We start from the raw sequence: 21,515 nt of genomic DNA, 5'->3' as shown, positions 1-21,515 counted from the left end.
ATGGGGTTTTCTGAGGTTCAGGGACAATGTCTGATAAATAAACAATAGTGTGGTTTTAACAGGATATGTTCTCTACGTCAGTGGTTTCCCAGCACTGACAGTAGTTTGTGATGAAGTGTTCCCAATTTTAGGGGGAAATGAGAAAAATAAGGCAAATGTTGGGAGTTTTTGAAAAAGCCAAACACTGGTTTAGAGAATTTTTTGGAGCTATATTATTCTTAATTTTTTTGGTGTGTTAAAAATATCTCTTTCAAGCAAATGGCAAGAGTAGATAGTTCTTTTTTCTAATGCTTTCACTTTATAAAATTAAAAAAAGCCAACTTCATCTTAGCCTGATTTAAAAAAATATTTTTTTTTCTGGTCTATTAAGTACAGACATTAGGGAGTCACTGGTATATGTGGCCTTACTATATGCCAGTGTGGCCCTACCCACATTCTTTGTCCACTTCAGTAGGAAAACTGGCATTGGTGATTGAGAAACAATCCTAATTTTAACATTTCTCAGCCTATGCCTTTCCTGGCTGAAGAGATCCAGTTGGGAAACCTGGGTATGAATTAGTAGGCCTCTTCCTAGGACTACAGCTTGCTCTTCATTTCAAATTATACTCCTCTGGCTTCCGTCCACAAAAAGTCCAAAAGAAAAATGACCATTTGCTTACCTTATAGTCTAAATATGTATAGACATGCATAATAAAAGAATAAAAATAAAAAGGTCCATGTAATGGCAGCCATGTCAGTAAGATACGGTATTCAGCAAACAGCATATTTTCCCTGGCTATTTTTATTAGATTTTCTTTTTAGTCAAACTGGTTTTGTTTTTTACTCAAATCTGCCAACAGATACACAGTCCATGATGAAGGAAAAAAGAAAAAAGAGTGGATTGACGTCTATTACAATTCAACTACATTATTCACACACAGCCATTATGTAGCTTGATAACTTGGATAACATATTAATAGAAGTTAAAGAAAACACTGTGTCAATTTTATAACTGATTAACAGACACTTTTAAAGAAAAAGATGAATTTGGCACAAAGTTTTTAGAACCTAAATTATTCATTTTGGATTTCTACAATAACTTATCTATTGGAGAAAATGCAACAGAGTGCCCGCAAAGAGCACAGAATTGTTGTTAGTGGTAAGATGAGCGTTAGAGGGGGAAGGAAGAAAGAGGAAGAAATACAAAAATTATAAAATAATATCAATCATGTAAATTACTCTTACAACATTTCAGGCCCTGGCCTAAGCTCTTGACATCCATTTGATCCTCACAATCACACTGAGGTAAGACTGAGGATTATACCCATTATGCCTTTACCTGTAGCCAGGCATGTGAGTCACAGAGCACAGAAGTAACCTGCAGGAGGTCCCACAGGTGGTAGGTGGTAGAGCTGGAATCTGAACCAGACCATGAGGCTGCTTGGTGTATCTTAACTGCAATCTCAGCATTACCATCGCTTACCCTGTTATACACACGCTCTCGTTTCACCTGTACAACAACATTATGAGGTAGGTGATATCATCTCCACTTTATAGATAAAGAGACTATGTCCTAGAGGTTAGCTCTTTGTAGGGCATCATGAGATTACTAAATGTCAGTGGAGGTGAGATTCCCAGTAAGAGGATTCAGACACCAAAGCCCTAGAGAATAGGAGCATAAAGATGAAGTTTCTCAACTGGACTGAAGAGGGTCATGGTCTCTGCAGTCCTTAAGAACCTTGCACAGAGATAAACAATTAATCCTACTGAAGGGCGGGGAGAGTCTGTTTATTCACAGGAAGGTATTCCAAACCCTAACACAGTGCATGACATGAGAGGGCACCTGCATGTGTTCACACGTACTAACTCATCACAGTCATCACACCTAATAACAGGCATCACCTAATAACTTAATAACTCATTATTTAATATCTCTTTCATCACACAGGCTGTAAGCTCTGTTCATTTACTGGGAGCTTACCACATACCCAGCAAGTACTGTTCTAGGTGCCTGCAATAAATCTGTCAGTGATAAAGTAAAGATCCTTATCCTTTGCTTATTCAGGTTTGCACCTCTAGTACCTAGCAGAGTGTCTTTGTGTTCAATAAATACTCATTAAATGAGTAAATGAATCAATTAGAAAGGACAAGTAGAAGAAAAAGAAAGAAAATCTACAGAGAAAAGGAAGTATTTGGGTTTGACCTATTAAACCCTAGACTTTTATTAAAATTTTAACATGCCTGTGATTAATGAGAATGATCATTATAATTATTTAACTCATTTTTAAAAGTAGAAATGCTACCATATATATTTTAATTCCAAAAGTAAACTATGATCTAGGTTCTGAGAGAGGACATGTTTCAGAATGTGCACTGTTTCTTTGTCAGACTATTTTTTCAAAATTTATTCTCCAGAGTTCAGTCTGTATTTGTGTTCACTGCTTTCGAAAAGATGACTTTACAAGGCAAGTTTTCTCCCAGTAATTAGAGGCATTTATCTTAAAACTCATTTGGTTTTCGCAGTGAGGTTACAGGCTGTCATCCACACTGTTATTGACTCCCTCAATTAGAGGCAATGGCATTTCACCTCCATGCAAAATATTAGTAAATTAACAATCCCCACTCTGCATTCATTTGAGAGATTTGCTCTGCTTGTGATGACGAACGTGACAAGCAGGGAGTAATCAGAGACCTCCAGTAATACCTTTAAGCCTTGCAAATATCAATTAAAACTCTGGCCCTGCAGCTTACAGTTGGGCTTTGGATTATAGGGTAAATTTCTTTTTTCTTGACACAATGCAAAAGTCAGCTTGGTAATTGGCAAGAAAAACAACCCTCCAAAAATAGCCATAAAACGTATACCCTGATTTTCCTGTATCTTTCTTATTACAGTGTCTGTTTTTTTGGTACAGACCAAAAAAAAAAAAAGAACTCTGGCGATGTGAACAATTTTTAGATCAGATTTACAACTCTCTGACATGGTAACTTTGACTTAAAGACCAAAATATTTCTTTATAGTGCTAAAAAGACTGCAAAGAGATTATTCTTCAAATGTCACGGCTGTTTTTTTAGGCCTAAAGGCATCTTAGTCTAACGTAGGAAGTTTTAACCCAGGAATTGTTAGGTCACAGGCACTCTGGATGGGCTTCAGTTGATTCTCTATAATTTGTGAAAAACACCTGTGCATTTTATTGGGATGGGCATGCATTGCTTTCATCAGATTCTCTCCAGAGGCTTGTGACCCTACTGGGCTAGAATCTGTGGTACAGTGGGAAGGGCCCAAGGGCTGAGAAGGGGGGTCTGCCACTATCTAGCTGCCAAGGAGCTGCTGTGATTTTAGTACCCCTCATGCATGAAGTGCTTTCTTCAGTTGGCCTATTACTCTCTTTGTCTCCTCTATGCTTTCATAATGAATCTGATGTTGTAGGGATCATCAATGTAGCTGGACTCTCTACCATCTTAGACTCTAAAAACTGTATCAACTGATACAGTGTCACCCTTCATTGGCACATTGAATACAATTTATCACAAAACAAACTAAACATTTAAGAAAACATTAATAGTTACATAGTATCAAATGGAGCAGAAAGTTAAACACCTCCCATTTTGATATGTTATCACCCTCAGGAAATTTTTTTTGTAAAGTCAGAGTCTTATTTCTTTGTGTAGTACATTATGATAAACAAAGCCCAAGTTACAATTTAAATCTACTATAACACCACACCAACTGGGTGTTTATAAACCTGTCAGTTTTGTTAGTTTTTTAAAGACAGAAGAGGTGAGAAACTGGGCAAGTATTGCTTAAAATTACCTGAATATTAACAGTTATTTAAAAATACTTTTTTATTTGGGTGTTACAGAATTCTGCCCAAGGTAAAAATGTATCATATCTTTTGTAAAAATTAGTTAAACTAAAATGAATTTTTTTTTTTATCATTATAGCTTAATAGAAGCAAATCAGGTCAAACATGAGAGATTTTTTTTTTCCATTGGTTCACATCTCCTCCCCAAATCACATTTTAAGGTAAAGAGGATTTCTAAGTGAGAACCTAGGCCAATGAGAAATCTGAAAGATCATTCTTGTACTGAACGTGTAAAAGCAGAGCTAACTTACTGTCATGATCAGCCCCTTTTCCTGGAAGTATTTAACCAACGGAGCAGCATTCTGCTTGAAGTTCATTAGTCTCCTTTGGGTGGCTTTCAGATTGTCGTCTGGCCTCCCCTGCTGTTCCGCGCGCTTCTGTAATCTTTCTTTGAGCCTCTGATTGGCACAAGCCAGGAACACCACCAAGTCAGGAGTGCAGATCTGTAGAGGGCATCAATAAGCAGAGAGACATTCAACATACCAACCAACGCAAGTGTGGGCGGTGGCATTCATCTTCTTTGCTCTGTGGAGGCTGCTGGATATTACGTCCTCTACATTTTTGCCAGAATATTTCCAGGGCTGTCACGCTATATATACAAGGCCAAGAGTAGCCATTCCTGTCTTAGTCCAAGTAAATGGTATTTCCCAACCCACCTGGCATTCCCCACCTGTATGCAGTAGCCCCACATATTTCAGAAAACCACTTTTTGCTTATGCTTAAATAAGTTTCCAGGTTGAATTAAAAACAATCTAGGCCAAACTTTGCCACAAGTATTATGCGACCTGATTTTAGAGGGGAGATGACCACTGAGCCACAGATGTTTTCTATAACAAACAAGAACTACTGCTATGATTATTTGCTGCCATTTAAAAACTATCTACTGTATGCCAGGCCCAATGCTAAGTTATTTCCTTATATATTGCTAAACTTTAAATATGCAGGTAAATATTAGCTCCATTTTACAGATGAGCAAACTGAGGCTCTGAGAAATTAAGTACTTGTCTGAGACCACATGGTCAATAAAGTAAAAGTTGATATTTGAACCCAGGTGTGCCTGATCTAAGGCTTCTGCTCCTTCCACTATCACAATGCACCAAATGATCAAAGGGTATCATGAATTTCTGAAAATGCCAAAGAATGGCATGAAAAGAACCTGTGAAATAAAAAGTTTTTTATTTAACTAGATTAGAACTAGTATTGCATTTAAAACATAACATGACCATATGAAGTGAATGCAGTTTATTGATGAGTATGGGACAAGGCAAAAAGGTAGTTTCACTTAGTGGTTTGAAGCAATAATCTCCAAAATTTTTTGTTGCATCTTCACATTAGTAAATTTTTTGAGTATACACCCCAATAAACATATACCTAAATTATAAATTATGCATGTATTGCTATACTAGTATAGAATGCATTGTAAAAATAAAAGTTTAACAGGATGAGATACAATAATCATAATTTTAACATTTTCTTCCCAAACTACAGTGATTGCTTTGTATACTCTGGAGACCACTAGTTAGAAAATGGACTTTGGAAGCTGGGAGACATAGATTCCAGTATTCGCCTCAGGACTTACCAGCTGAGTGCTGGGCATATGGCTTAACCTTGCTAAACCTCTGTGTCTTTATCTGTCTAATAAAGATATATAAACCTGCCCCCCTAAGTTATTATGAAGATTAAATAAGATAAAATACATAGCATGAACTTGTTCCATGGTAGGTGCTCAATATATCTGAGACATATTTATTATCTCTTGGTTTTCATGACTCTGCCTGGTCCTGGTTCTCCTTTAACTTACTGATTTTTTTCCTTTGCTCACATTTTTTTCCTTCCTCAAACCCCTAACACGAGGTATTTCCTAAGGCTTAGATCATATATATTTTTTCCCCTCCTTGGGTTCTCATTCTCTCAGTGCCCTTCCACTGTTTTAGTTTCAATGACTACCTTTTGCTGATGCATTGTCAGCACCTCAGTCCTATATATTCACATGTTTATATGATAGCTCTGTTTATAAGTCTTCATGCTAGCTGTGACTTAGTAGGCCAAAAATTAATCTCAGCACCTTTCTACCTAAATGAAGTTCCCATCTTATTTGCTTATTTATTTTTATGGTAGCAACATTCCTTTCCTAAGTGTCTCAGCTGGAAGCCTTAATATCAATTCTAACCCTAACTCATTAAAACTGCAATCTATCACTGTTGCCTATTGATTTTGTCTTTGAAACACCAGTCAGACTTCCCTCCCTGCAGTTCTCACTGTCACTGTGTTAGCACAGGCACACACTAGGGAAAGTGATCAAGGGCATGCATTTCACAATCAGATCATCTTGAATTTGTATATAGAGTCTGCCATTGTTGGGCAAATTGTTCAATCCCTTTGAACCACAGTCTTCCCAACTGTAAAATAAGGGGGAAACCCCTAAGTAGTTTAGTATTTCTCAATTTTTTGAAAAACATGCAAATTGCTTTTGAGGAATCTTAAAAATTTATAAAATCACTTATAATTTTAAGTGATTCATGATAAAGATATTAAAGTTACACCTTTTATCAATATTACATTATAAAATTTATAATCAATATAATCTTCAGTAATATTCAGCCTCGCCCAACATAATAAAGGATAAATTTTAAAATTTACCTTAAATTATATAACATGGCTGGGTGTGGTGGTTCACACCTGTAATACTAGCACTCAGGGAGGCCCAGGCGGGAGGATCGCTCAAGGTCAGGAGTTCGAGACCAGCCTGAGCAAGAGTGAGACTCTATCTCTACTAAAAATAGAAAGAAATTATCTGGACAACTAAAAAATATATATATAAAATTAGCCGAGCATGGTGGCACATGCCTGTAGTCCCAGCTACTTGGGAGGCTGAGGCAGGAGGATCACTTGAGCCCAGGAGTTTGGGGTTGCTGTGAGCTAAGCTGATGCCACGGCACTCTAACCCGGGCAACAGAGCCAGACTCTGTCTCAATCAATCAATCAATTTATATAACAAGACAATTTTTGATAAATAAAATGACATTGTGCTTGGCTTGGTGATAATGTATATTAATATATAGGAAAAAACTGAACTACTAGCTCAGTATTGAATACAGATAAAAACTTCTTGCATTTTGAAATTATTGCATTTTACACTTACATTAAATGTTTTACTTTAATACATTTTGTGTTTGTTGCAGACTGTAACATAAGTGCTCCTCTCTCTATGGCACAATAAGGTCATGGATAGTCTTATAACCACGTGTGATTACAATCATCACTATCCTTTGTCTTTCACTCTAGGTATTGGCTTTTGAAATACTAAAGGCAGCTGAAAATTTATGTGATTTTTTTTATACTTTGAATAAACTTGCAATTTGTTTTTTAAATTAAGAGATTTTTTTCCAGCAGTTTTAGATTTATAGAAAAATTTGGTAGAATATATAAGACTTTTGATCAATAAATGCAACTTCAGGTCTGATAAAGATGACCTTGAAGTTAATCTGAAAAGTTGTTGAATTTTACAATTGTGATTAATTTGCTATATTTCCTTGGTACAAATTAAATAACATGACTTGAAATAAAAAGATAAATGTAAAATAGCTGAGACCACCATGGCAGCTGGGGATACTCAGCTCGCTGCCCAACTGCAGTCATTAGCTCATCAGACTGCTCGTAACCTCCACATACATCCACTCACTTGGCCTTAGTTCTCCAACAGTGCTCCACTATAAAGGGAAAAATAATAAATCGTTTGTCTTTTTCTAAACTTTAAAATAGCAGACATCATTCTATTTCAAAAGATGTGAAAACTCTAAAAAATTTTTCTGAAATCCACTTGTGAAATGTTGAGAAGTATCACCAAACAAGAAGGCTGTCATAAGATCCTTGGCATACCTTTTCTTAGCTCATATTCTCAAAAAATATGTGCTGATTGAATGAATAAATAAGTGAATGAGAATAAGAACTGAGGTATCACTTTTGTCTACATGGAAGTAAACTTACAAAATGCTGATATTGTTTCTCCTATGCAATCAACTAAATCAGTCCTTTTTTCCTGTCATTATAGAGACAATTCAATCTCCCTATATTCATTTTTCAAGTCCTTACTTGAATGATTGTTCTGTTAAAAAGAACCTATGACTGTCTTTGTATAAGCAAAGATGTGTTTACTGTTTCAGATTGCAAAGTGAGCTCATTTTAATGGTCCCTGTTCTTAACTGTCAGTACTTTTGACTGCCCTATTCTTTATGAAGAAATGTTAGAGGCCCTAGACTCCATAATTCATATCAGCAACATTGTCAGAAACCAGAAAGCAAAGTACTAAAGGAAAGAGAAGATCCCAATTGAAACAAAAACTAGAATCACAGAAACTAAGAGATGGAAAAATTTTAGAGGTTATCTAACTCAAATTAATGCCAAACCTGTAATCATCTCCACAGTCTCTTGACAAATGATTTTAAAACTTGAACATTTAAACTTGAATGTTCTGCCTGAGCATTGTGTAGTTGTACTTACTACTTAAGAGGCAGTCCCTTTCATTACTTGATGACTTTAATAACTGAGAAGTTCTTACTATTAATAATACTGGGATAAAATTTGCTTTCCTAGTCTATGTACAGGGAAAATGTAAAATAATTTTTTTTTTAGCAACTAAACATTTATTGAACATATACCATTATCAAAGAGGCTATACCATATCATTATAAAAGGAAAAAAGATAACTGTACTTCACTATCATTTGGCATGGAGATAATTTCTGGCCAGAGCTTTCAACAGACCATGGGGCTAGGGGACAAAAGCTGGAATAGGGGGCCCACCAAAGAGAAGGATCTCTGGAGGGTACCACCCCAATCATTACCCCAGGCTTGTAGTGGGAGGCTGTAAAGGAGAATAAAAATCTCAGTCCCCTTGTCTCTGCCACCAACTCCTTATACAAAAGGAAGGTCAAGCCTAGAGCTGAGTCATGCAACACCCCTTTCCAAATGAATAGCTGTTACTAACATTGTACATCAGCCAGATCCCCACAGAACAGTAAAAAGCTTCAGGCATCTATGAAGAACTGCCCCCACAGATCATTTATAAGGAAATTCTTTGCTGGCTTCCCATAAACAAGGACACGCATATTGTAATTTTAGGTCTGCCAGCTAAGTCCAGCTGCTAAAACTAAAGTCTATCTGATTCCACACTGATTAATGTTGATTACAAATTTATCTTCCCAGGTGCAGAACAGAGACAAGACCAGTCATTCCTCCACCTACCCAGAGAGGTCTACATAATTTATTTTTCCTTTACTCCCCTTTTCTCTTCAAACATTCACTTTATCTTATGTAAAGTGTAGATTTCTTGGGCACTAACTGAAGTCTCACAAGAATGTATTAATAAGTGTTTGCTTTACTGCCTATTTTGGGTTGTCAAACCCTAAAGGGCTATACCATCAGTGTATGTGTGAATCAGCCCTCACAGGCTGAATCTCATTTAGAATTAGGCTGTAGGCATGGTGGCTTATGACTGTAATCCCAGAATTTTCGGAGACCGAGGTAGGAGGATCACTTGAGCCCAGGAGTTTGAGACCAGCCTGGGCAACATAGTGAGACCTCATCTCTACCAAGAAATAAATAAAAAGAAATGACAGAATCATTTCAAATGCTCATTACATTAAGGCAATTTAATGTGTTTAACAGACACAGATGAAAAGAGAACTAATGAACTAAAGGGTAGAAGAAAATATCCAGAATGCAGCAAAGGGAAGAAAAGGGGAGAAAAAATATGTAGAAGACATAGACAGAAGGCTCTATAAAATATGAGCAAGAAATATTTGAAAATATAATAACTAAGAGTTTTCCAAACTGACAAAAGATATCAAATACTAGATGCAAGAAGCAATATAAAACCAACAACAATAAACACAAAACTCGGATCTAAGCATATCACAGTAAAATACCTGGAAATCTAGATGGACAAAAACCATCTCTAAAGCATCCAGAGAAAAAGAAATGAGAGATTACCTTCAGAGGAACAACAATCAGCCTAATAGCTGGAATTTTCAAAAGAAACAATGAAAGCCAGAAAACAATGAAGTGATTTTTTTTTTAAAAGTGTTGATATACAGTAACTGCTAACCCTAGATTTCTATATCCAGTAAAAGTATCTTTCAAAAACTAAGACTAAATACTGAAATTTTCAGACAAACAGCTGAGAGAATTTTTCATCAGAAATTCTACATTAATGGAAATGTTAAAGAGTATTCTTTAGGTAGCAGAAAATTGATCCAGGATAGAAAGTTGGGCCAAAAGAATGAATGAAGGGCAATGAAAATGGTAAATATGTGGGTAAACAGAGATAAATATTAAGCATATAAAAGTATACTAAAAGTATTTTGTGGTATTAAAAACAGAAAGAGCACGTAAGTCATGAGGCAGGTAAATGAAGATCAACTGTTCTAAGGTCTTTGACTTGTTCAGAAAGTGGTAAAACTACCAATTCCTACGAGACATTAGTAACCTAATGATGTATACCATAATCTCTAGAACAGAAGTGGGTAAACTTTTTCTGTAAAAGGTCAGATGACAAATATTTTAGGTTTTGCAGACCATTTGTTCTTGTAGCATGAGAAGTAGCCCTAGACAATACAAAAACTGATAGGCATGGCTGTGTCCCAATAAAATTTTTATTTACAAAGACAGGCAGCCAGTAGGACTTGGCACACAGCCATAGTTTGCTGAACCCAGCTCTAGAATAAGCACTAAAAAATTATAAAATAAAATATAATGAATAATCTAGCAGAAGGGGAAAATTAAAAATTAATTCAAGAGAAAGCAAGAAAGGAGAAAAGAAACATAAAACAGTGGGACAAATAGGAAATAAATTATAAAATAATAGATTTAAACCCAAATATATAAGTACATTCAATTTGAATAGAAAAAATATTTCAATTAAGAAAACAAAGATGGTGCTATGGTTTAGATATTTGACCCCTCCAAATCTCATGTCAAAATCTGATCTCCAATGTTGGAGGTGGGGCCTATCAGGAGGTGTTTGGGTCATGGGGTGGATTTCTCATGAACACCTTGGTGCTGTCTTTGCAGTAATGAGTGAGTTCTCACTATATGAGTTCCCATGAGCTGATTGTTAAAAAGAGCCTGGCACCTCCCTCCTCTTTCTCATGCCTCCTCTCTAGCCATGTGATCTCTGCACACACCAGCTCCCCTTCACCTTCCGACATGAGTGGAAGCAACCTACGGCCCTCATCAAATACGGATGTTGATGCCATGCTTCTTGTACAGCCTGCAGAACCACAAGCCAAATAAACTTTTTTATAAACTGCTCAGCATCAGGTATTCCTTTATAGCAATATAAATGGCCTAGGACAGATGGACTGGATAAAAACAAAACAAAAACAAAATCCAACTATTTGCTGTTCATAAGAGAGTGTCTTAGCCTGGGTTCTCCTGTGTATATGTGTCTTAGGGCAGAAAGCCAAACATGCACCATGAGTTGCTGCACATTACACTGGCACAAAGCTGGTCACAGCAGAAATGGCCAAGTAACAAATGGTCTCAAGGGTATGAGGTGGAGCATCAGAGGTGGTTGATATGGCAGTGCACCAAATACAAAAATGCAGAAAAGCTAAAAGCAAAAGGGTGAGAACAACATACCAGGTAACACTGTGAGACCCCACCTCCACAAAAAATAAAAAAATAACAAATTGACAGCACTTTTATACAGCAATTCTTAAAATACCTGATGTCAGTTAATATTTTCCCCCAAGTCGTCTTTTCTCCAGGACAAATACCATTTCCCCTCCCATTATTGTTACAATTTTATTAAATTACATTAATTAAATGAAATCTGTTCTACTCAATGAGGCAAACTCTGATATCAACGTGAAGAAGTATCTATACACCATGTTACTGAAAGGGTAGTCCTTGCACTACCTGCCCTTGTGCAGATATTCTCTGGAAGCTTGTTAGAAATGCAAATTCATGAGCTCCATTCTGTTCTACTGAATCAGAACCTCTAGAGATGGGACCCAGGAAAGTGTTTGAACCTCTGCTTTATATTACAAGAAACTCTTGATATAGAAATGAGTAATCAAGACAGGAGCTTTGTGAAGTTGTAGGGTCTTTAAAAGTAAAATAATATTAACAACAATAAAAATCCAAAATAGATCAATATGATTAAACACAAAAATGAAAGAAAACTGTTTTGTTTCACTTAGGAAGATAACTAGTATGTGAAACCTTATTTTGATAGTGTAGATATTTCTTGTTGAAAAGCTATTTTATCTGCTATGGCTTGAATATGTCTCCCAAAAGCTCATGTGTTGGAAACTTGGTTGCCATGTGGCAGAGTTAAGAGATAAGGCCTTTGGGAGGTGATACGTTGGGATGATTGGCCTCTCTAAATCTCATGTTGAAATTTGATCTCTAGTGTTGAAGGTGCGGCTGAGTGGGAGGTGTTGGGTCATGGGGGGCATCTTTCATGAATGGATTGGTATTCTCCTTGCGTGATAATGAGTGCGTTCTGGTCTTGCTAGTTTACATAACAGCTAATTGTTTATAGGAGACTGGCACCACCTCTTCCCTCTCTTTGCTCCTTCTCTTTCCATGTGACATGCTTGATCCCCCTTTGCCTTCCACCTTGATTGAGAGAGCCTTGAAGCCCCCACCAGAAGCAGATGCTGGTGCCATGCCTTTCGTACAGCCTGTAGAACTGTGAGCCAAATAAACTTTTCTTTGTAAATTACCCAGGCTCAGGTATTCTTTATAGAAACACAAAATGGACTAACACAGGAGGTGACTGGGTTAATGCCATTATGGCAGGAATTCGGCTCTCTTTTCCTGTCTTGTGCTCTTCCACCCTTCTCTCTTCTACCCTTCCACCATGGGATGGCCCTTGCCAGATGCCAGCACCATGTTCTTGGACTTCTCCACCTCCAGAACCATGAGCCAAATAAACTTCTCTTCTCTATAAATTAACCAATCTGTGGTATTATGTTATAGCAGCATAAACTGGACTAAGACAATATCCATTTCTATAATCCTGTGGTAATCTCAGGATTACAGCCCAAAATGCATAGTTTCTTTTACTATTTTAGTGCAGTAGTAGTTACCATGTTACTCTGTCCTTTCACAAGTCTAATTAATCATATCTACTGAACAAAGTATATCATTAATGATTTCAAAAATATTAGCATTAAAGTTAGTTTATGAAACATACATTTCTGTGGTTTGAATTTCAATCTTCATTTCAATAAAAGCAGTTAGGGTACATAAGGCTGCCAAGATGTAGGAATTTAATGAAGATGAAAAATTAAGGTCTTAGTTAATATTATAGATTATACCAGGTTGACAATAAGGAAATGAATCTAAACTTATAATGCTATTTTCCCCCAAGATGTCTTCTCCCCACCACTAATTTGATTATTCAGTCATCTATTTCATCAATTTATATATTCATTCATCTGATATTTACTAAGATTTTATTATGAGCTAGACGTTGAAGTTCTAGAAAAGTAGACTGAGACTAGATGGGCTGGCATTGTCTTCCATGCTAAGCAACTGGGTTTTTCTCTTACACACATGGAAGTAATATATTTTATTTTGTGCTTTAGAGTGAGTGCCAATGACAGTGTCGGCAGCAGATTGTATAGGGAGAGACTGGAGGCAAGCAGACAATCTGGAAGAGCTAATGAGCCTGAACTTTCTGCAAAGATGTGTCTCTTATGAGTAGAGGTCAAATAAAATGTAATGTAAAACATGATTCTTAATATTGTCTTTATAGGTGTATTTGATTTTAATGATCATTGAAGAAATGGAAGAACCATTAGTGCCAGCATTAGGCAAACAGCACTGAAATGAGCAAAAGCACTTTCTGAGATTGGACAGGAGGGAGAAATAAAGGCAAATGGGTAGAGTCCAAAAGTACATCACCTAATTCTACATCTGTGGGATGAGCCATACCTGCCTGGTTCACAGTGGTCAGTTCATGGACCCTTCATTGCTAGTGCATGTAATGCACAGTTGAGTAGATTATGGAAAACAGTATCTATTAAAAAGTGGTCATATGATTAGATGATAATGTTGGGCGATGTTGCCAGACCCAGCCAAAAAAATCACCATAGGGATTGTCCTCAGCATATTGTTAATGCCACCATTTAGTCAACTTCTAAACCAGCCCTCTCTATCTGCCTCCTTACATTTAACATTTAAATTCATAATATTGACAATAGGAACATTTTCTATGAGATTCTGTCATTGGTATGCAAATACAAATGTGAATTGTGTTGTCTACTATGTTCATAAACTCATGGAGGCAAAGAAGGTTGGGAAGAATCCTTAAAGGTCATGTGGTCCAAATCCCTATTTGATCTATCACATATCAATTAATTTTCACATTATTGGAACAAATATAAGATTTTTTTTATTACATCAAATAAGATAAAATGTATTCATTTAAAAAAGAAGTAACATTGTTATTTTTCCCTGACCTACCTATTTTAGACAACTGGATTTTTATGTTTTGAGACATACTGCATCTATTCAAAAGTATTATTAGAAAAGTGGTTTAGAAATTCATAAAGAAAGAGGCACATTTCAAATCTTTCAGAAGCATTTCTTAGAGAAAAATAAAATATAAGAGTTTATTAAATATAAACTGATATTGTGGGATACAAAAGATGAGAAATTATGTGATAGCTCCATTAATATTCCATGTACAAACTTACTGAATAGAAAATAGACTAAAAACTCACCACTAAATGTCATTATTAAAGACTTCTATTTGGAATTTAGATGGAAGTACATTTTTTTCTTTAAATTTGGTGTCATTCCAAAGAAAAATGGATATATTTTTCTTAGGGATAAGTTATCTTGATTTATGTGGCTAAGAGAAGCTAACACTTCAAAAGAAGATGCATGCTTAATATAGTTCTATTTCACACTTATCCACATTTATTGCTTAGCACTCAGTCAAACACAAATTTGTCTCTGAAGAAATTCATAAAAGACTATTAAGTTATTAATGGCTGGAAGAGGAGTGATGGTATTCCACTCTATTCATTAGACATTAGTATATATTGCTCTTTGGCTTATTTCAAAATAACTCTTCTCTTTCACATTGCTAATGAAAAAAATACTTTAAACTCATATTCTGACAATATTTGAGGCATTCAGTGAGATCCAAACAAATTCCATCCAGAGTTTGAGAACATAGCTTTAGGACAACTTGTTCTCAAGATTTTCTTGTGAATTCTAAGTATGAGAATCATTAAGGAAGATTCATTCATTTTTCTACTCAATCACAAGGATTCATTAACTATTTAATATGTGCTTCCACTGGTTAAACTAGGTCACTATTCACTTATTTCTTTTTAAAAATTTTCTGACAAGTAGGCTTCTAAGGCTACCTGAAAATGAATTTTTAGGTAGGTGTCCATATCAATTCAACAAACATTTAGTAAGCATCTATTAATACTATGAGTCAACTATCATACTAGATGAAAGAAATGCGAAATGGGCAAGACATAGTCCCTGCACACAAGGATCTCCCAAACCATTGTAGAAGCAGACACATAAAACGTTATCTCAATACAGTGGAATTCCATGGAAATTCCACTATATTCAAATATAGTTCCAAAATAGAGGCCAGCACAGGGTGCTGGAGAGGTATAGAAGAGGGCCTTGAGGTCTGGAAACCTGTGGTCCATGTGAGTACCACAGGACCATATGTGATATCTTCTTTCCCCAGCAACTTCCCATGGCTCAGCTTTTCCTGTGGGAAGTGTGTAGGGGGAGGAAGAAAATAAGGAGTTACATCCAAGTCTGTGTCCTGGTAGGCAAAAATGGGTCTATGAGAAACTCTGTTGATGTAGTCAAATTATGCTTCCATCATTCACACACTCATTCATTTACTCAGTGAGATTTTATTTGAATACTACCAGGCACCAAAAGTATAACAGTTACAATTCATATTTAAAAGGTAGCTCATAATCTGGCATCCAGCTCTAACTTGCTCAGATGTAATAGGGAAGGTGAGGAATTCAAGATTCATTTTAGAAGTTGATGGCCTGGTAACCATCATCACATCCAGAATAGCAAGCTAAGCTGAGAGACTACCCAGTGACGTGATCAGAAGAATATGTGAAATCAAGACTATTTTAGACAATCAGGAATAGTTTCTGCTCAACAATCCCCCCATCCCACCCCATGCTCCTTTAAATACAACCCACTTCCAGGAGGAGGATGGAAGTTTTGGTTTTTTTTCCTATAATGATCTAATAAGTGGCTTGGTAGATTCATAGTTCTAAACATCTGTGACGGGAAGTCAAAGTGTTTAACCCTCCAGTCTATATACCGGGGGGATATGGCCCCATCCAGGAGGGTTTAGACCTGAGATAGGCAGAGAATCATCATTGCTTATGATCACAGCACTCTGGACACAGCTTCAGCATCCTTCTCAGCAGAGCAGATCAAGGAGGCACTACCATTTGAATGAATAAATTTTTTTTGTCGCCACTGGTTTATATACATAAGCGAGGTAGCTCCACAAGGCACACATGAAAGTAGTTTTAGTTTTATTCTATAGCCATAATGAGTAGCCCACATTATTATGTTCCATACTCAACTAATTGAATTTTTAATACTAAGAAGTGGTGGACAGAAGAGGCATTTTTATTAAAATTAAATAATTTCCTAACATTGTTGATGTCCATTTTTATTAATAATATTCTACTCAGTATTTTTGGCAGGCTAATCTTTACCTTGCTTTCTCATTGGTAAATGGGTAATTTTCCAAGGCTCTACAGGGCAACAGCTTTTATAATAACAGGTCTTTTCAAATTGTGCTGGTTCCTTTGAGTTGAATCCAAACTTTCGAGCCTCAGTTGGCCACAGCAGCAGCTGCCTTCACCTTAGTCTTTCTGCGATAGCTGGGAGCCAGAGCACTGAAATATTATTGTTCTAACAGGATATTTTTAGATTATTAATTTAGTGCTTTATTGTTCCCTTATTTTTGGAAATGTATGAGTGATTTGGGAAGAAACTAATTTGAGCTGAAAACCCTTTCCAAATGTTCCTCTCCTCTATTTCTGTCTCAGTGTGTATGTCCGTTTCTGTTATATCTATCTGTACATACATGTATGTATACATACACATACATAAACACACATTGCCTAATGGATAATATTTGGTGGTTCAAGTAATATATATATTTGAGTGAATTTCCGAAAGGCTTATTATTAAATTGTAATATTAATAGAAAGCAAAGAATCACAGATATGGAAAGGCCCACAAGAGATTTTTTTTTTTAAAAAGAAGGAAAGAGAAATTTATTACTTTGCTGGCAAAGGAAGAAAATGGTAGACTTTCTTGCCTAAAAATCTAAATTCCTGAACATAAGCAGAAATACAGAGCTTTTAAGGGGAGGGCCCTCAATTCTAGGCTATTCTAGGTTAACAATTCTAATCTTCCCATCTCCCATCAGAGATTGCAAACAATTTTCTATTCTGTTTATTCACTTGCTTACTCATTTACTCAATCATTCATTCAGTAAATATTGAGTGTTTAATTTGAACAAAAATAATATTAAAGAATTTCTAAAAATTTCCACATAAGAAGAATCAATTGTTGGCTCTAACAATTTTCTCCAAAGCTTAACAATTAGTGCTTTTAAGGAGATTTTTCTCATATGAAATTCAAATTAACTTATTTTAAATAAAAATAAACTATGCATGCTTGGGAAACAGATATGAGGAGGTATTATAAAGAAAAACAAAGATTTTGAAGCTGAGCAGACCTTGTAAGATTGAATGCTCTCTCTCTTTCAAAACAGGCCATTTGGGAAATTAAAAATTCACTTTAATATGTTGTCCACTGTTCACAGCATCTTGGATCTAACTCTAGAGAGGTTCTTTTGAATGGTAAACCCCAGTCCTTTCAGACTTTTTTTATTGTTCAAGGAGATGGTATAGATGGGTGGTGAGAACACTGAAGAAAGGAGTTAGAGGTGCTTAGTGGCTACCAATCTTTTCAAATTCAAAGATTCTTTTTAAAAAGGTTTCACAAAATCCGAACAATCTCCATGTGGTAAAGCTGTACTTTGGTGTCAGTTGATTGAGAAAATGCTTATGTTTGCCTAGTTTTGTTTTCCCTGCAATGACTCAGCAATCACCAGAGACAGGGACTACCAGTTACAGATGCAGGATAAAGTAGCACCTAAGATTTGTGCTTGAGTTATTCTCCTATGAATCAATGTGCTCATAGAGAGCATGAGTTAAAGCATGAATGGGAAGAATTTCTTTAGGCCATGACTCACAGACAAAAATAAGTAAACCAAGGATTACACTCAGATTAAATTCAATAATCAAGGCCTACTCACCACATTAGAAAATGAGTCACTACTCACTTTCCTGATGCAAACATACCCTCCATCCCACATATTTAGGCAAGTACCCATGACCATGTATTTGAACAATGCTAGTTTAAAAAAAGCTGTTATTCTTCTAAGTCAATATTTTAAAAAAGAATCATCACAGAAAGTTAAACAACAGTCTAGAGGTTGCTCCTCCTATTTTTATAATACATAGAAATTTGCTGCTAATATATAGAAATACAATTGATTTGTACATTGACCTTTTATTGCATTAACTTGCTAAATTTAATTAATAGTTTTGGTAGTCATTTTGTAGACTATTAGGATATTCTTTGTAAATAATCATGTAATCCATAAATACAGACAATATTATTTCTTTCTTTCCTATATTTATGGCTTATATTTACTTCTCTTGTCTTAGAGCATTATTTAGAACTTCCAATACAATGTTAAATAGAAGTGGTAACAGTAGACATCTCTGCAGTTCTCAGGAGGAAGGCACTCAATATTTCACCATTTAAGTATGATGTTAGCTATAGGCTTTTGTGCATGACCCTTAACAGATCAAAAGAATTTCCTTCTATTCTCAATTTGCTGAGTTTTTTCATGACACAATGTTGAATGCTGTCAAATTTTTTTCTTGCCATTGTGGTCAAAGAACATACTCTATAAGATTTCAAGCTTTTAAAATTTATCGAGAAGCAGAGTTACACAGCAGAAGCGTGCTGGGCCCATAAAATTTATTAAGACTTGTTTTATGGCCTAGAAAATGGTTATTTCGGTGAATGTACCATAGGGACTTGAAAACACTGTGTATAATTCATTTGTTTGATATATGTTCTAGATATTGTTCTTCAGGTTATCTATATGCTTACTTATATTTCTTCCTAGATGTTATATTACATGCTGAGAAACAATTGTTAAATTTTCCAATTATGTATGTGCATTTGCTTATTTCTTCCTTTATTTCTGTCAATTTTTGATTCCTATTTTGAAGCTTTTTTATTAGGTATATACACATTTATAGTTTGTATGTCTTTCTGAGGAATTGACCCTTTTATCATTATGAATGTTCCTATGTCTCTAGTAATACTCTGTCTGAAGTCTACTTTAATATCAATAAAGTCACTCCAGCTTTTTTAAGTTTAGCATTTGCATGGTACATCTTTTTTTGTCCTTTAATTTCAACTTCTGCCTTAATTTTTTAAAGTGTCTCTTGTAAAAATGAAGTATACTCATTTCTACCCAAATAATGAAAATCCCATTTGAATCTTTTGGTAAAGGTGGGAATCCTTCTGTAGTGTAAACAATTACCCTGCTTATTCATTTTATAAATGCAGCATCTCTGACATTATTTTTCACATAACATGGGGCACACTTGTACACATATTCATTCTTCACAGAATGCAACGTGCCTATAGTCAGTGGAACTAAATTGGTAAGATCTGAGAATAGTATCTTGGACTTCTAAAATATATAACAGCCAGTTTAATTTGAATTTATATTTTTGGTAATTACTTAGGATACTTAAATTCTAACTGTATCTGCATTTTCTCAAGGAACTGGCCTTTTCTATTAAGGAAATTAAGGGAATTGTGCCTGGAAATTAAGGAAATACAGTAGTTTATGTTTGAGTGAATCACTGTGCAGAAAATACAAAATATTAACACTGACAGAACCTTTTGTCATTCATCCTCATCAAGTATTTGGGGGACATGTTAACCAATGCATGCTGGCATAAAAGGATGATGATATAGTTCTTGAACAACTGCTATATGCAGTACATCGTAGAGCTGTGAGAAAGACAAAAAGTAGATGAAAAAGAATGTGCTGTTAATGACTCTGTAGTTGTACTATGAATTTTCCCTTTGCCCTTCTAGCTCCACTCTATACCATTCTTTTGAGAAATCTGTGTGCTTGATGACTCTTCTGGAATGCATTGGTGGGCTCTCTTGACCTCTGGCTTCCAGTAGGCTTTGTTCAATAGTAAACACGAGCAGGAGACCAGAGGGAGGGAGGAGAGGAAAGCCTGGGCGTTTATCCCTCGGATATGCCTTCTGGAGATCATGAGAGGCTGGCTACCTCCCCAGTGAAGGTCAAGGCTTCTGTAAGGAATCCCTCTTCAAACATCTGTCTTTTCCTGGGTCCAAGTTACTGCTCTCCCTTCTTGAACCTATAGGCCAATGGATAGGAATGGATCCTACTTCCACCAGCCCTGTGCTACTGAATTATCTTTTGTAGTTTCTTCATGCCCTATGCACTTTTTTCCAAAGGTGTCCTATGTATACCATATTGTTGTTTCCTCATGTTCTATGCACATCTTTATTAAACACTCTTCTGTTTAGCCTGTTTGAGTGTGCCGCCACTTTTCTGCTGGAACCTGACTCACACAGCAAGCTGACGAACTAATAATTAGCAATATACAGTACAGTAGGATAAGGATCATATCAATGCTACAGATAGTAACATAATTTGTTGAACAAGTGGAGGTTATGGAGAAATCTCCAAGATTTAGGGTTCTAAAGGAAAGTATCCAAGAGAAGGTGAGGCTGGACAAGCAGTAAAAAATGACTACTGAGAAGAGACAAACAGAGAGGGAGCAAGGACTAAATGTGTGGAAGGCATGGTGGTGAAACAAGGCACGTCCTGCTCTGATCACCTGCGTGGGGCAGCGATTCCACAGAGACACAGGCACCTAATGACGTTAATGCTGGGAATGCATCTTATCTCCCACGCAAGCAAGTGTGAAGACTAGTGAAGGTGGCATTACTGGGATGACTGTGGCTGTGTTCCAAATTCAGTACCTCAGCATTCTCAGTGACAGGCCGCGTGTTCCATAACTATGACAACGTGCTCTGCCTAAGGATCTTGCTGTGTGCTGTCAGAGACTAAATTAAAGTTTGCACTTTGGTCTGTTTAGGAACCAACTTTACTAAAAGGTCGTTAATTTATAAACTTGCAGATTCTTGGGTTCTACCCACGAGAAATTCTAATTAAGTAATTCCGTCAAGGGACCTGAACAGTTTACATTTTTTAACAAGACATATACCTGATTCTGACATAAAGCATTTAGGGAGAAACATGTGTGTGAACAATAATTGACAATAAAGGTTTTTAATCGCAAGAGTGAATTAATGACAGTGGTCTTTTAGAAAGATTAATCTGGCCATAGGACACAAGACAGACTGGAGGTGGAGAGAATAGAGACAGGGAAGCTTGCTGAGAAAAGACTCTAGAAGTGCAGACAGATGGGACTGTGTACCTGCACAACAAGAAAGGAAATGAAGGGAAGCGACAGATATGAGCAAAGTGAAGGAT

At 36.2% G+C, this 21,515-nt stretch overlaps 1 protein-coding gene across 2 annotated transcripts in view; it reads right to left on the bottom strand.

Annotated features, from left to right (window-relative positions):
• The window catches only part of AK5 (adenylate kinase 5), a 239,152-nt gene that overhangs the window by 188,800 nt on the left and 28,837 nt on the right, over positions 1-21,515 (bottom strand). For both annotated transcript variants that reach the window (XM_075999468.1, XM_012787619.3), the window contains exon 6: positions 4,094-4,285. In XM_075999468.1, coding sequence (XP_075855583.1) covers positions 4,094-4,285 — 192 coding nt within the window. The remainder of the gene's footprint in view (positions 1-4,093; positions 4,286-21,515) is intronic.

The sequence above is a fragment of the Microcebus murinus genome, chromosome 2 (genome assembly GCF_040939455.1).
Source record: "Microcebus murinus isolate Inina chromosome 2, M.murinus_Inina_mat1.0, whole genome shotgun sequence".
Taxonomy (NCBI): Eukaryota; Metazoa; Chordata; class Mammalia; order Primates; family Cheirogaleidae; genus Microcebus; species Microcebus murinus.
This window is presented reverse-complemented; position numbering and strand designations above follow the sequence as displayed.